The following is a 13,033-nucleotide window of genomic DNA, read 5'->3' as shown; positions in this document are numbered from 1 at the left end:
TGACAACCTGTCCATCCCAGGTACTATTTTAATAACCTTCCTCTGAACCATTTTCAACAATTCAATGACTGAGGTAAAAAGCCCAAGACTGAACATAGTACTCGAAATGTGGCCTAACCAGTGACCTGTACAATGAAATGAGGAATACAGTCTAATTGTGTCTGAAACTTCAGATGTCCTGAGATGGTTATGAAGAAGTTTTGAGAACTAGTGTTATTTTTGGTGAGATTTTAACTGTGAAACATGAGTTATTACGTAGATAACGTTCTGCTGAAAAATAGTTTATTCGGATCTTATGTTGTTTTGGAACAGTAGTTTTAAGGAGTAGAACATTGTGGTCTTGTAACATAACTAAACCTTTTCTAACCAGAGTATATTGAAAAGTGTATGCTGTGATCTGTATGAGATACTCTGTCTAATCCAAAGTTTCATTTTCCTGAAGTGAATCAGCTGCTAAAAGTATTAAAAAGAATCAACTTTTGATGTAGTTATTATTTACTGTTGGTTTATTTTGATAGGAATAATGAAATCTCTGTTAGTAAATTTACTTACTTGCTTTAAAGCTATTAAGTTTATGTTGTCAATGCATGAAAATTATGGCTTTGTTTTCCAGGGTCACCCTTGACATATTCAGTGTGATGGGCAACTCAGGACCTGAATGGGAAAACAAAGTTGAAAAGGGTTTTTGGCGTGGGCGGGATAGTCGACAAGAGCGTCTGGATCTAGTAAAGATGGGAAGGAAACATCCTGATGTCATTGACGCAGCCCTTACCAATTTTTTCTTCTTCCGTGAACAGGAGAAAGAACTTGGACCCAAAGTTTCTCATGTGTCTTTTTTTGATTTTTTCAAGGCAATCTTTCTTATTTAATTTTATTAGATAATATGTGTTTGTTCTTTTCTCAAACAAGAAAAAAAAACTGCGTATTTTACCTAGTGTCAGAAGCTGCTCCCTTATTTATTTTACAAAACTAATGTTTGAACAAAGAAATTAAAAAGAATGTTTGTGAGGCAGTGTTTTTCCAAACTTAAATAGAAACACCCCCAACCTCAGTAGTTTTAAATATGTCCCCCTTTCCAAACTTAAATAGAAACACCCCCTACCTCAGTAGTTTTAAATATGTCCCCCTCACCACATTAAAATATTTTTTGTTAGTGATAACAGCAGAACCAACACATGTGCAACCTGTTTTTAATAATTTGTTTAAAATTTAAAAACATTCTTGTAAGGCAGTGGTTCCCAAACTGGGGGTAAATTACCCCCTGGGGGTAATTTAACAATTTATCGGTGGTAATGGAGGGGTGACAGAAGAAAAGTTAAAATTCTGAAAATCAAGAAAACATTGAGGTAGCTGGTATTAGGATTAATGTTAACTTAGTCTTAGTATGTAAAGTTGTAAATTAAACCTATTTTAAGTATGTAATAAAGTTAAACCAAATAACAATAAACATCAAAAACTAATATACAGTATTAGAAAAGAAAAAATATGTATCTAAGTGTGTGGTAACCTAAAAGTATTTTGACAAGTATGCTTCAGAACACAAGTCACTCAGTAACCCTGATGACTCATCGACGTGTCCAGTATGCGTCACTCACTGCCTGAGGTAGCCTCTATTTCACACTGTCAGTTTCTATGTGAGCATCAGCCGAGGTAGACAAAACCTGGTATGTATGTGTACTGTCCTATGCAGTATAGTTAGTATTTACCTACTATTACATCATTCCTATGCTGAATAAGCTCTTTTAATGCTATCTAGAATGCCATGAAAAAATAAATAACAAGTTCACATTGTTCACACTTTTTTATGCAGTTTTTCTTTTTCTGCAGATTAAACAATAAAATGTCTAAAAAAGCGACCTACTCTGATGCCTTTCTTCGCTATGGCTTTGTGAATTTACCTTCTGGTGGAGAGGATCGCCACAATGTGTAGTATGTCACAAAGTGTTGACAAATGAAAGCCTCAAGCCATCAAAACTCTCAGCTCACCTCCAGAAGTGCCATCCAAATCTTTAAAATGAGGATCAGGCTTATTTTCAGCACCGGGCTGTAGCACTGAAGAATATCCAGTTCGGTCCATCTGGAATTCAAGCCCAAAAGCTTCAAGCTGCGGTCGAAGCATCTTACTTTGTTGCATATAAAGTTGCCGAACAACAAAAATGCCACACCATTGTAGAGAATCTGATTATGCCTTGTGCATATGAGATGGTAAGCAAGGTATGTGGGGAGGATCAAGCTGAGTGTCATATCTCTATCAAACAACACAATCCATGACGAGTCGATGACATGGCATCAGATATTCTGTCCCAAGTTACAACAGAGATCAAGGAAAGCTCATATAGCAAATTCTCCTTGCAATTTGATGAATCGTGTGACTTAGCCAGTTGTGCTGTTCTCCTTGGGTTCGTTCGTTACGTCCACCAGGACAAGATCAAAGAAGAGTTCCTATTATGCGAAGATCTGCTGACAACCACGAAGGGAGAAGATATCTTCAATATCACCAACAGTTTCTTTACCACAAATGGATTGGAACAGCATTCAACAGGTAGGGAGAGATGTTTATATAAAGTCTAGATTAGTATAAATACAATGAATTACATGGCATATAGTCATATAGTTTTATTTATTGTACAATTAGCTGTAGTGTAGCTAATATTTTATACATAATTCACAAAAAAGTATCGTGTCTGTCGTACTGAAATACTAAAGTACCAAAATAAATTAAATTAAATTAAAACCATATAATTATAACGCAAAAGATAAGTAAGAATGAGTAACTGATGCAATCTATAATAGTTTTTCATTTTTAATCTAGATCTCCGTCGATGGAGCACCGTTGATGATGGGTCGTAATCGTGGATTACGGGGCCTCATACAAGCTGTGAATCCAGAAATTTCTGTAGATCATTGCATCATTCATTGGTACTCTCTTGGATCAAAAGCCTGCCTGGTAATCTGAAATTAGTGTTTGAAGATGTGTTGAAAATCGTCAATTTCATCAAGTCCAGGGATGTGAATTCGTGCATATTCAGGGAGCTGTGCAAGGAAATGGGAGAGCAGTATCAAGTTCTGCTCTACCACACCGATGTTCGCTGGTTGTCACGAGGCAAGGTTGTACGTCGAGTCATTGAGCTCCGAACGGCTCTTCAGAAATTTCTGAAACAAGAAGAATCTCCTTTTGCTACCAAGTTCACTGATAAGGAGTGGCTTGCTCGACTTTGTTACTTGGCTGACATATTTGTGGAGCTGAACAGTGATAATCTGCAACTCCAGGGCCAAAACACGACTGTCATTGATGCCCATCACACTGTGACTGCATTTCTGGGAAAACTGAGACTCTGGATTTGACACTTGGAGAAAGGAGTGATTGCTCAGTTTCCCACCCTAGACCAGTTTGTTGAGGAGAATAGTTATGATACTGGATCACTTTTGCAGACCATCAACAAAGAGATGAGCGACCATTTGAAGGGGCTTGAAAAAGCGTGCAGCACTACTTTCCAGAGAGTGACCTAAAAACAGCCAGTCTTCAGTGGATCATTCATCCCTTTTCTGTACCTGATGAGGCCATTCATGATGATGATTTCCCTGCAAAGGAGGAGTGGATCACAATGCGAGCAAACGAAGCCTTGAAAGTCAAATTCCAAAACCAAAATGCAGATTCCTTTTGGATTTCACAACTAGCTGACTCGCCAACTCTGTCCAAGAGAGCCTTGAAGTTGTTGGTATCATTCTCAACAACGTATCTGTGCCAGAAGGGGTTCTCAACCGTGCTGGGGATGAAAACAAAAAAGAGGACTCGCTTGAATGTTGCAAACAATGCCAGGCTGGCACTTTCAACCACAAAACCAAGAATTCCTAAACTAGCTTCAAGTATGCAACTCCATCCATCCTACTGATGTTCTTGACATCTTTGGCAATATTCATTAGAAATGCACAATGATCAAATACAATAATTAAAAGTGTAATTCAGTGTAAATAAATTATAAATAAATAAAGTGTAATAAATAAAGTGCAATATATCTCTAGTTAGCCATATATATCAATGTTGAAAACATTTTGTGAAAGGGGTAACATGCTTAATGTGGCATGTTAAATTGGGTAACAAGCTGAAAAAGTTTGGGAACCACTGTTGTAAGGAATGAGCAGAAAAAAACCCAAAAACATTGAGACCAAAGTGATAGTTTTGTTAGGCTATTGTCACCTCCAACTCTTCTGTCATTATTTTTGGGCTCCAAAAAGCCATTCCTTCTCAACCACCAGTATGCACTCCCCAGGGAACATGTTCTAAATTTCAGAAAACATTGTGGTTTACTGATTCATTCACTTATTATTTCTTTATATTTGAAATTGAATACTGATTACATCATTTAACAATAATTTTATTTTTAATGTCCTGTTTATTTACTATATTAGCTGATACTGACTGATTTAAACTGAATTGGAACTAACTTGCTCAGAGGAATGTTTGAAATACAATTTCAGTTTATGGAAATTAGTATTGCAGCCTGCATATTTTATAACTCTTGTATCATATTAATATTTTTTATAAATATATGTGGTATATTTCTTACAAACAAATATTTTTGTATTCTACAATAGTGTAAAATGATTATTTATTGTACTGTTGTACTTGTGTTACAAAAGAACTGCTTAATTAGATGCCACTTTTTTATGCTTTGCAATAGTAATTATTAATTTTTGTTTTAAGCTACAATGAATAGTAACAGCATACAAACCATTGTTTTATCCAAAAGGTGTGAATCTCTCTCTCTCTAAATTGTAGACATTTGTTGTACAGTTAGTTTTGATATATTAAAATACTGTTGTGTGTCAACAATTCACATATTTTTATTGTAGAAATTGTAAACAGGTAAATGCATTTATAGCAATAACTGTGTTGCATATATAGGACTATTAACAAGCTTGAGATATGTGCCATGTGGTCAAACTAACATAGCTGTTGCATATATAGGACTATTAACAAGCTTGAGATATGTGCCATGTGGTCAAACTAACATAGCTGTTGCATATGTCAGACTATTAACAAGCTTGAGATATGTTGGAATGTGGTCAAACTAACATAGCTGTTGCATATATAGGACTATTAACAAGCTTGAGATATGTGCCATGTGGTCAAACTAACATAGCTGTTGCATATATAGGACTATTAACAAGCTTGGGATATGTGCCATGTGGTCAAACTAACATAGCTGTTGCATATATAGGACTATTAACAAGCTTGGGATATGTGCCATGTGGTCAAACTAACATAGCTGTTGCATATATAGGACTATTAACAAGCTTGGGATATGTTGGAACATGTCATGTGGTGAGAGTACCATAACTGTGTTCCATATGTCAAACTATTAACAAGCTTGAGATATGTGCCATGTGGTCAAACTAACATAGCTGTTGCATATATAGGACTATTAACAAGCTTGAGATATGTGCCATGTGGTCAAACTAACATAGCTGTTGCATATGTCACAATAACTGTGTTGCATATATAGGACTATTAACAAGCTTGAGATATGTGCCATGTGGTCAAACTAACATAGCTGTTGCATATATAGGACTATTAACAAGCTTGAGATATGTGCCATGTGGTCAAACTAACATAGCTGTTGCATATGTCAGACTATTAACAAGCTTGAGATATGTTGGAATGTGGTCAAACTAACATAGCTGTTGCATATATAGGACTATTAACAAGCTTGAGATATGTGCCATGTGGTCAAACTAACATAGCTGTTGCATATATAGGACTATTAACAAGCTTGGGATATGTGCCATGTGGTCAAACTAACATAGCTGTTGCATATATAGGACTATTAACAAGCTTGGGATATGTGCCATGTGGTCAAACTAACATAGCTGTTGCATATATAGGACTATTAACAAGCTTGGGATATGTTGGAACATGTCATGTGGTGAGAGTACCATAACTGTGTTCCATATGTCAAACTATTAACAAGCTTGAGATATGTGCCATGTGGTCAAACTAACATAGCTGTTGCATATATAGGACTATTAACAAGCTTGAGATATGTGCCATGTGGTCAAACTAACATAGCTGTTGCATATGTCACAATAACTGTGTTGCATATATAGGACTATTAACAAGCTTGAGATATGTGCCATGTGGTCAAACTAACATAGCTGTTGCATATATAGGACTATTAACAAGCTTGAGATATGTGCCATGTGGTCAAACTAACATAGCTGTTGCATATGTCACAATAACTGTGTTGCATATATAGGACTATTAACAAGCTTGAGTTATGTTGGAATGTGGTCAAACTAACATAGCTGTTGCATATGTCACAATAACTGTGTTGCATATATAGGACTATTAACAAGCTTGAGTTATGTTGGAATGTGGTCAAACTAACATAGCTGTTGCATATGTCACAATAACTGTGTTGCATATATAGGACTATTAACAAGCTTGGGATATGTGCCATGTGGTCAAACTAACATAGCTGTTGCATATATAGGACTATTAACAAGCTTGGGATATGTTGGAACATGTCATGTGGTGAGAGTACCATAACTGTGTTCCATATGTCAAACTATTAACAAGCTTGAGATATGTGCCATGTGGTCAAACTAACATAGCTGTTGCATATATAGGACTATTAACAAGCTTGAGATATGTGCCATGTGGTCAAACTAACATAGCTGTTGCATATGTCACAATAACTGTGTTGCATATATAGGACTATTAACAAGCTTGAGATATGTGCCATGTGGTCAAACTAACATAGCTGTTGCATATATAGGACTATTAACAAGCTTGAGATATGTGCCATGTGGTCAAACTAACATAGCTGTTGCATATGTCACAATAACTGTGTTGCATATATAGGACTATTAACAAGCTTGAGTTATGTTGGAATGTGGTCAAACTAACATAGCTGTTGCATATGTCACAATAACTGTGTTGCATATATAGGACTATTAACAAGCTTGAGATATGTTGGAATGTGGTCAAACTAACATAGCTGTTGCATATGTCAGACTATTAACAAGCTTGAGATATGTGCCATGTGGTCAAACTAACATAGCTGTTGCATATGTCACAATAACTGTGTTGCATATATAGGACTATTAACAAGCTTGAGTTATGTTGGAATGTGGTCAAACTAACATAGCTGTTGCATATGTCACAATAACTGTGTTGCATATATAGGACTATTAACAAGCTTGAGTTATGTGCCATGTGGTCAAACTAACATAGCTGTTGCATATGTCAGACTATAAGCAAACTTGAGATATGGTGGAACATGTCATGTGGTGAGAGTACCATAACTGTGTTCCATATGTCAAACTATGAACAAGCTTGAGATATGTTGGGACATGCCATGTGGTCAGACTAACATAAATAATTTTTATTACATTATTAGATTTAAACATAAATTTAGTGAGATATTTTAGTTTATATAAATTGTAATTATATGGTGTTCTAACCAAGTGTGAAAGGTAACTTAATTTTGTTAACTATTTAGTTTAAATAGCTGGTAACAAAAGTAATGTTAATTTTTTCTATATGACACATTTATATATTATGGATTAGTAAGTGTTTCTTTATTGTTTTGTTTATGCTGGAAATAAAACTGGTCATCATGATTGTCACCACCCTAGTTTAATTAAAAAGAGAACAAAATGTGTTAAATAACATACTTTTGAATACATTAGGTTTACTTACACTGAGTTTTATTTGACACAACAAAGTTTTTAGGAGATCTAGTAGTGATAAGATGACAAAAACCTTGTATAAATATAATGTAATATTTAAAGGCAATAGACACTGTCAGCAAACTAAGAAACTAGTTTGATCTGTTGATCGATGCATCAAACTACTATATTGTGTTAATCTTTATAAAATGACTTGTTATCACGTGCATCACTCAGAGGAAAAATACTGTTAAAGGAACAACCAATTGGAAGTTTTGATGTTGGATAAACTACTTTTGACACATTTGTGTAACCTCTTTTGTCTCGTTATTAAAGTGTTAAAGATGTAATTTTACACATCTTCATTATTAAACATGTTTAAAGTATTCATATTATATATCTTGTCTGTTAACGTGTTTAGATAAGTAATTTAATGTAAGACTGAAGAGGACACCAGTGTGTCAAAACTAGTGACTCTGGTATCAAGATTCATGACTATTTGTTTCATTTACTGTTTTTGTTTTCTTTCAGGAAATTAATTTTCCAGGATTTGCGTTATAATATTTGGCTAATTTAAAAACTGTGTGACCTTTTTAACTTCTGTGAGCATGATTATATTGATGTGTTTTTATTCCAGACCCATGATAAAATAACAAAATCTTAGAGTAATTAATTTTAAAAACTTAAACTTTTCTCTAAAGGAGCTCTAACAGTGGATGGTTGAAAGAATTAAAAGTTGGTTTAAAAAAAATTCATAACTTGGTTTTGTTTCAATTACAGTATAAATACCAGATCAACATTGATGGCACAGTTGCAGCCTACCGATTCCCCTACTTGTTAGCAGGAAGTGGCGTGGTGTTAAAACAAGAATCTGATTATTATGAGCATTTCTACCACCAGATGGAACCTATGGTTCACTACATTCCATTTAAACGAGACCTCTCGGACCTTATTAAGAAGCTTGAGTGGGCTAAAAGCCATGATGCAGATGCCCAAAGAATAACAAAGAATGCACAACAGTTTGCCCTGGATCACCTTTTACCAAAAGAAGTGTTCTGCTATCATATGGTATTATTTCAGGTAACTAACTATTCATTGTTTTTCACAAGAGTGTAGTGAAACAGTCTTGTTAATGAAAAGCAGTTTGGGAAACTGTAAAATTATGTAGATGGTTAATTTTTATTTGTTTTTAGTTTGAAAAAATGTATGACATTATACACTGTGTTTGTTTTGTGAACTTCAGGAATTTGTTTTTCAATATTTGCAATAATATTCTGATTGCCTTTCAATAATTCTGGAAATACTGCTATGTTCTTGTTTTAACTCTTTCAGAGTGGGCATCATTTTGTGAGCTTGTCAGGAGGTTTTATTGATTTAGGTTCAGAATTTAATTAAACTACTACTTTATCATGGCATGTAAATAAATATGGCACAAAAATGTAGCTAATAATCCATATTTTGATATTATAGTAAACTTTACATAAGTTTATAAAAGAATACTAAAAAAAAAATTCTCAATGTACCCTAGCATGAGAATTGTGATATTTGCTCTCTTGTCGTACAATTAGAAAGAGAAGCTGTGATAGTTTCCTGCATTGTTTGATATTTGCTCTCTTGTCATATAACTAGAAAGAGAAGCTGTGATAGTTTCCTGCATTGTTTGATATTTGCTCTCTTGTCGTATAATTAGAAAGAGAAGCTGTGATAGTTTCCTGCTTTGTTTGATATTTGCTCTCTTGTCGTATAACTAGAAAGAGAAGCTGTGATAGTTTCCTGCATTGTTTGATATTTGCTCTCTTGTCGTATAATTAGAAAGAGAAGCTGTGATAGTTTCCTGCATTGTTTGATATTTGCTCTCTTGTCGTATAACTAGAAAGAGAAGCTGTGATAGTTTCCTGCTTTGTTTGGTATTTGCTCTCTTGTTGTATAACTAGAAAGAGAAGCTGTGATAGTTTCCTGCATTGTTTGATATTTGCTCTCTTGTCGTATAACTAGAAAGAGAAGCTGTGATAGTTTCCTGCATTGTTTGATATTTGCTCTCTTGTCGTATAACTAGAAAGAGAAGCTGTGATAGTTTCCTGCATTGTTTGATATTTGCTCTCTTGTCGTATAACTAGAAAGAGAAGCTGTGATAGTTTCCTGCTTTGTTTGGTATTTGCTCTCTTGTTGTATAACTAGAAAGAGAAGCTGTGATAGTTTCCTGCATTGTTTGATATTTGCTCTCTTGTCGTATAACTAGAAAGAGAAGCTGTGATAGTTTCCTGCATTGTTTGATATTTGCTCTCTTGTCGTATAACTAGAAAGAGAAGCTGTGATAGTTTCCTGCATTGTTTGATATTTGCTCTCTTGTCGTATAACTAGAAAGAGAAGCTGTGATAGTTCCTGCTTTGTTTGGTATTTGCTCTCTTGTTGTATAACTAGAAAGAGAAGCTGTGATAGTTTCCTGCATTGTTTGATATTTGCTCTCTTGTCGTATAACTAGAAAGAGAAGCTGTGATAGTTTCCTGCATTGTTTGATATTTGCTCTCTTGTTGTATAATTAGACAGAGAAGCTGTGATAGTTTCCTGCATTGTTTGATATTTGCTCTCTTGTCGTATAACTAGAAAGAGAAGCTGTGATAGTTTCCTGCATTGTTTGATATTTGCTCTCTTGTCGTATAATTAGAAAGAGAAGCTGTGATAGTTTCCTGCATTGTTTGATATTTGCTCTCTTGTCGTATAACTAGAAAGAGAAGCTGTGATAGTTTCCTGCTTTGTTTGGTATTTGCTCTCTTGTTGTATAACTAGAAAGAGAAGCTGTGATAGCTTCCTGCATTGTTGGAAAGTGTTCTTGATTTTTGACAGTTTTTTTTCCTCCTCATGGTGCCTTCTCTTATGCTTCCTACAAGGTCTAATAGGCCTAACTTTGCCTATTTTGATATGTTTTCTTAGATGTGTTCTGTTTTTTGTTTTTGTCTTTCTCATACGGTACTCTTCCCTCTTTCTTTTACAGGTCACTCTTCCTTAGGATTTATCATTTTTCTTCCTTCCCTTGACATTGGGATTAATGTTGATCATTTTGTTTCTCAGTCAAGGACTGAATTTACAGCATGCTTTAACATCTGTGAATTTCTTATCTTTATGCTTTGGTTTATCAGCAAGCTGGTCAACCTTTTATTGACTTCCAGCAGTTGGAGTCACTTTTGCCAATGTGGGAGGATGTCCCTGCTAATCCTGTCCACTTCTCCTACATCCATTTTCCCTCCTCTGTGTTACCCTCACAACATACTTGTCCAACATACCCCTCCTTTCTGAGGAGCTCCACTGATCCCTTGAAGGTTTTTTTTGGGGGGATACATTTTTCTTTTTTCCGCTTTATTTTCCACTTTGGCTCTATTTCTTCACACGTAGTTTTCTTGCTGTTGGAAAGAATAATTGTATTTTCACAGGATTGTCTCTTTATCATTGTGACTTCTGGGAGGCCCCTTTTCTCCCTATGTTTGTTTTTGGAGATTTTTCAGAGTCTTTGAAATTGTGTGGAGTCTGTGAATCCACATTAAATTCCTTAGTCTTTGGTTACTCATTTTTCTTATTCTGTAACCTCCCATCCTTTACCTGTTCCTACCACTAGGGGTTTGAAGTCAGGTTCATTGTCACCAGCAGTTTCAGTGACTTTGACAAGGTTTCTGGTCTGATGGGAGGCGAGGTTGTCTCATTTGATTTTCCTGTGGTGGTTATTCACTATCAATTCTTGGGTGATCCAAGTTATGTTTTTGTTTTCCCTCCATCTCTGTCTCCCATTCTTCCCATTAATTCAGTGAATCAAAAGGTATGTTTTCTCTTCTATCACTAATAAGCTTGTCAATCTTTTTGAGGATTTTGCTCCAGGCTTTTTTGTCCTTTGATCCACTTGTTCTGGTTCATCCACTTTCTGGTGGTTATATGATTTCCAGTGGAGTCCTTTATCACACCCAAAGAAGCTTTTCTTCAGGAATATAGATGACCATAATAGATGTATTGAGTGCCTATATCCATATTCATATTTTTCATCATTCTGGATGCTACCTTAGTTTTACACTTGGTTTTTCAGAGTTGTATCAGCATTGTATAAAATTTATTGAGTGGTGATAGCTTTTGCCTGACTTCTGCATTTTCTAGAGTTGTGTTTACACAACTATATAAACAACTGGCTCCTGTTAGCTCATTCCAAACTGGATTCTTCCCAACAGATTATATTGTTGGCTTCTAAGGTTGGTGATACTTCCTACCCACTAACTTATGCACTTAGGTGTATTTTTCCACACTCTGTCATTCAGGTCTATCCTTCTTCAGTTCTTCTCTGTTCAGTAGTGTTTTGGTTCTCCATGTACTTACTGCTTCCTGTGTTTCTGCAGTTTGTAATATATTTGCTTCATTAATATGCCCATTCTAAGCCCATGAACTTACATGGACAAAGCAGAAGGGGGTAACTGCCTATCCCTGCCTTTCTTCTGATTGAATAAATCATATTGTAATGACTTCATTGTCAAAGGGCTTGTTAGACAACCAGGGACACTCTAAAACTTCTGTTTCTCTTCCCTCCATTAGCAGAAGTAAGATCTCAGTGATGTCGAGAAACCCACTTGTTGAGAAATTTATATGCAAAAACGGCTCGTTTGGGTTGAGAAAATATTTTACATAGAAGAGCGAACAACGTTGACCTTCTTTGGTCATCGCCAGGTTCACAAAGAAAGAGGTAACTGACCGGAAGCTGACCACATGTTTGAAAGGGGTTGTGTAACTGTGTGTCGAAATGTAGAGGGCGGTATTAGATGTTTGAATATATAATTTTATTTATTTTATTATATTAATATAGGTATAAAGGCATTCCTTTATATTGGTTTATTTTGGGTTTAAGTTGTTGTATAAGTAAGGCTTCTTTAATTTTGCGTTTGTTTATGTTTGTTTCTTTATTTAGTATTTGAGTGTTTTCTATGGTTATGTTGTGTTTATTTGACTTGCAGTGTTCGAAAACGTGTGAAGGTGACTTTTTATGTTCTTTGAATCTGGTTTTCATTTTTCTACTTGTTTCTCCATTCTAAAATTAACGATGAATTAGACAAAATAAAACAATACTTCATCAACATCAATAAGTTTCCTCCACAAACCGTAGAAAACATTATAAGCACACACCTACACAGAAAGCAAAATCAACCAACTAAAGTAAATACAGCTCACGAATCAAAAAACCACGAAACCATATACTGCTGTATACCATATATTCCTGACATCAGCAAACAAATAACCAACATTTGGCAAAAACTAGTAATAAAATATGACGTTCCAGTTAATACCAAATTTATTCAAAAACCCGGCACAAAACTGAGGTCTATACTATGTA

At 35.2% G+C, this 13,033-nt stretch overlaps 2 protein-coding genes across 6 annotated transcripts in view; both read left to right on the top strand.

Moving 5' to 3' along the window:
• Nucleotides 1-13,033, top strand: part of LOC143231717 (protein O-glucosyltransferase 2-like) — a 37,083-nt gene that overhangs the window by 11,414 nt on the left and 12,636 nt on the right. For all 4 annotated transcript variants that reach the window (XM_076466326.1, XM_076466324.1, XM_076466323.1 and 1 more), the window contains 2 exons: nt 614-851; nt 8,455-8,754. In XM_076466326.1, coding sequence (XP_076322441.1) covers nt 614-851; nt 8,455-8,754 — 538 coding nt within the window. The remainder of the gene's footprint in view (nt 1-613; nt 852-8,454; nt 8,755-13,033) is intronic.
• On the top strand, nt 2,276-5,051 carry LOC143231716 (zinc finger BED domain-containing protein 5-like). 2 transcript variants are annotated; one of them, XM_076466321.1, is made up of 2 exons: nt 2,276-2,542; nt 2,813-5,051. In XM_076466321.1, exon 2 carries the CDS (start codon nt 3,046-3,048, stop codon nt 3,343-3,345), a length of 300 nt encoding a protein of 99 aa, XP_076322436.1. In that variant the 5' UTR covers nt 2,276-2,542; nt 2,813-3,045; the 3' UTR covers nt 3,346-5,051. Both variants share the same exon structure in this region, with proteins under 2 accessions (XP_076322436.1, XP_076322437.1).

Source organism: Tachypleus tridentatus, chromosome 11, assembly GCF_004210375.1.
Source record: "Tachypleus tridentatus isolate NWPU-2018 chromosome 11, ASM421037v1, whole genome shotgun sequence".
NCBI lineage: Eukaryota > Metazoa > Arthropoda > Merostomata > Xiphosura > Limulidae > Tachypleus > Tachypleus tridentatus.
This window is presented reverse-complemented; position numbering and strand designations above follow the sequence as displayed.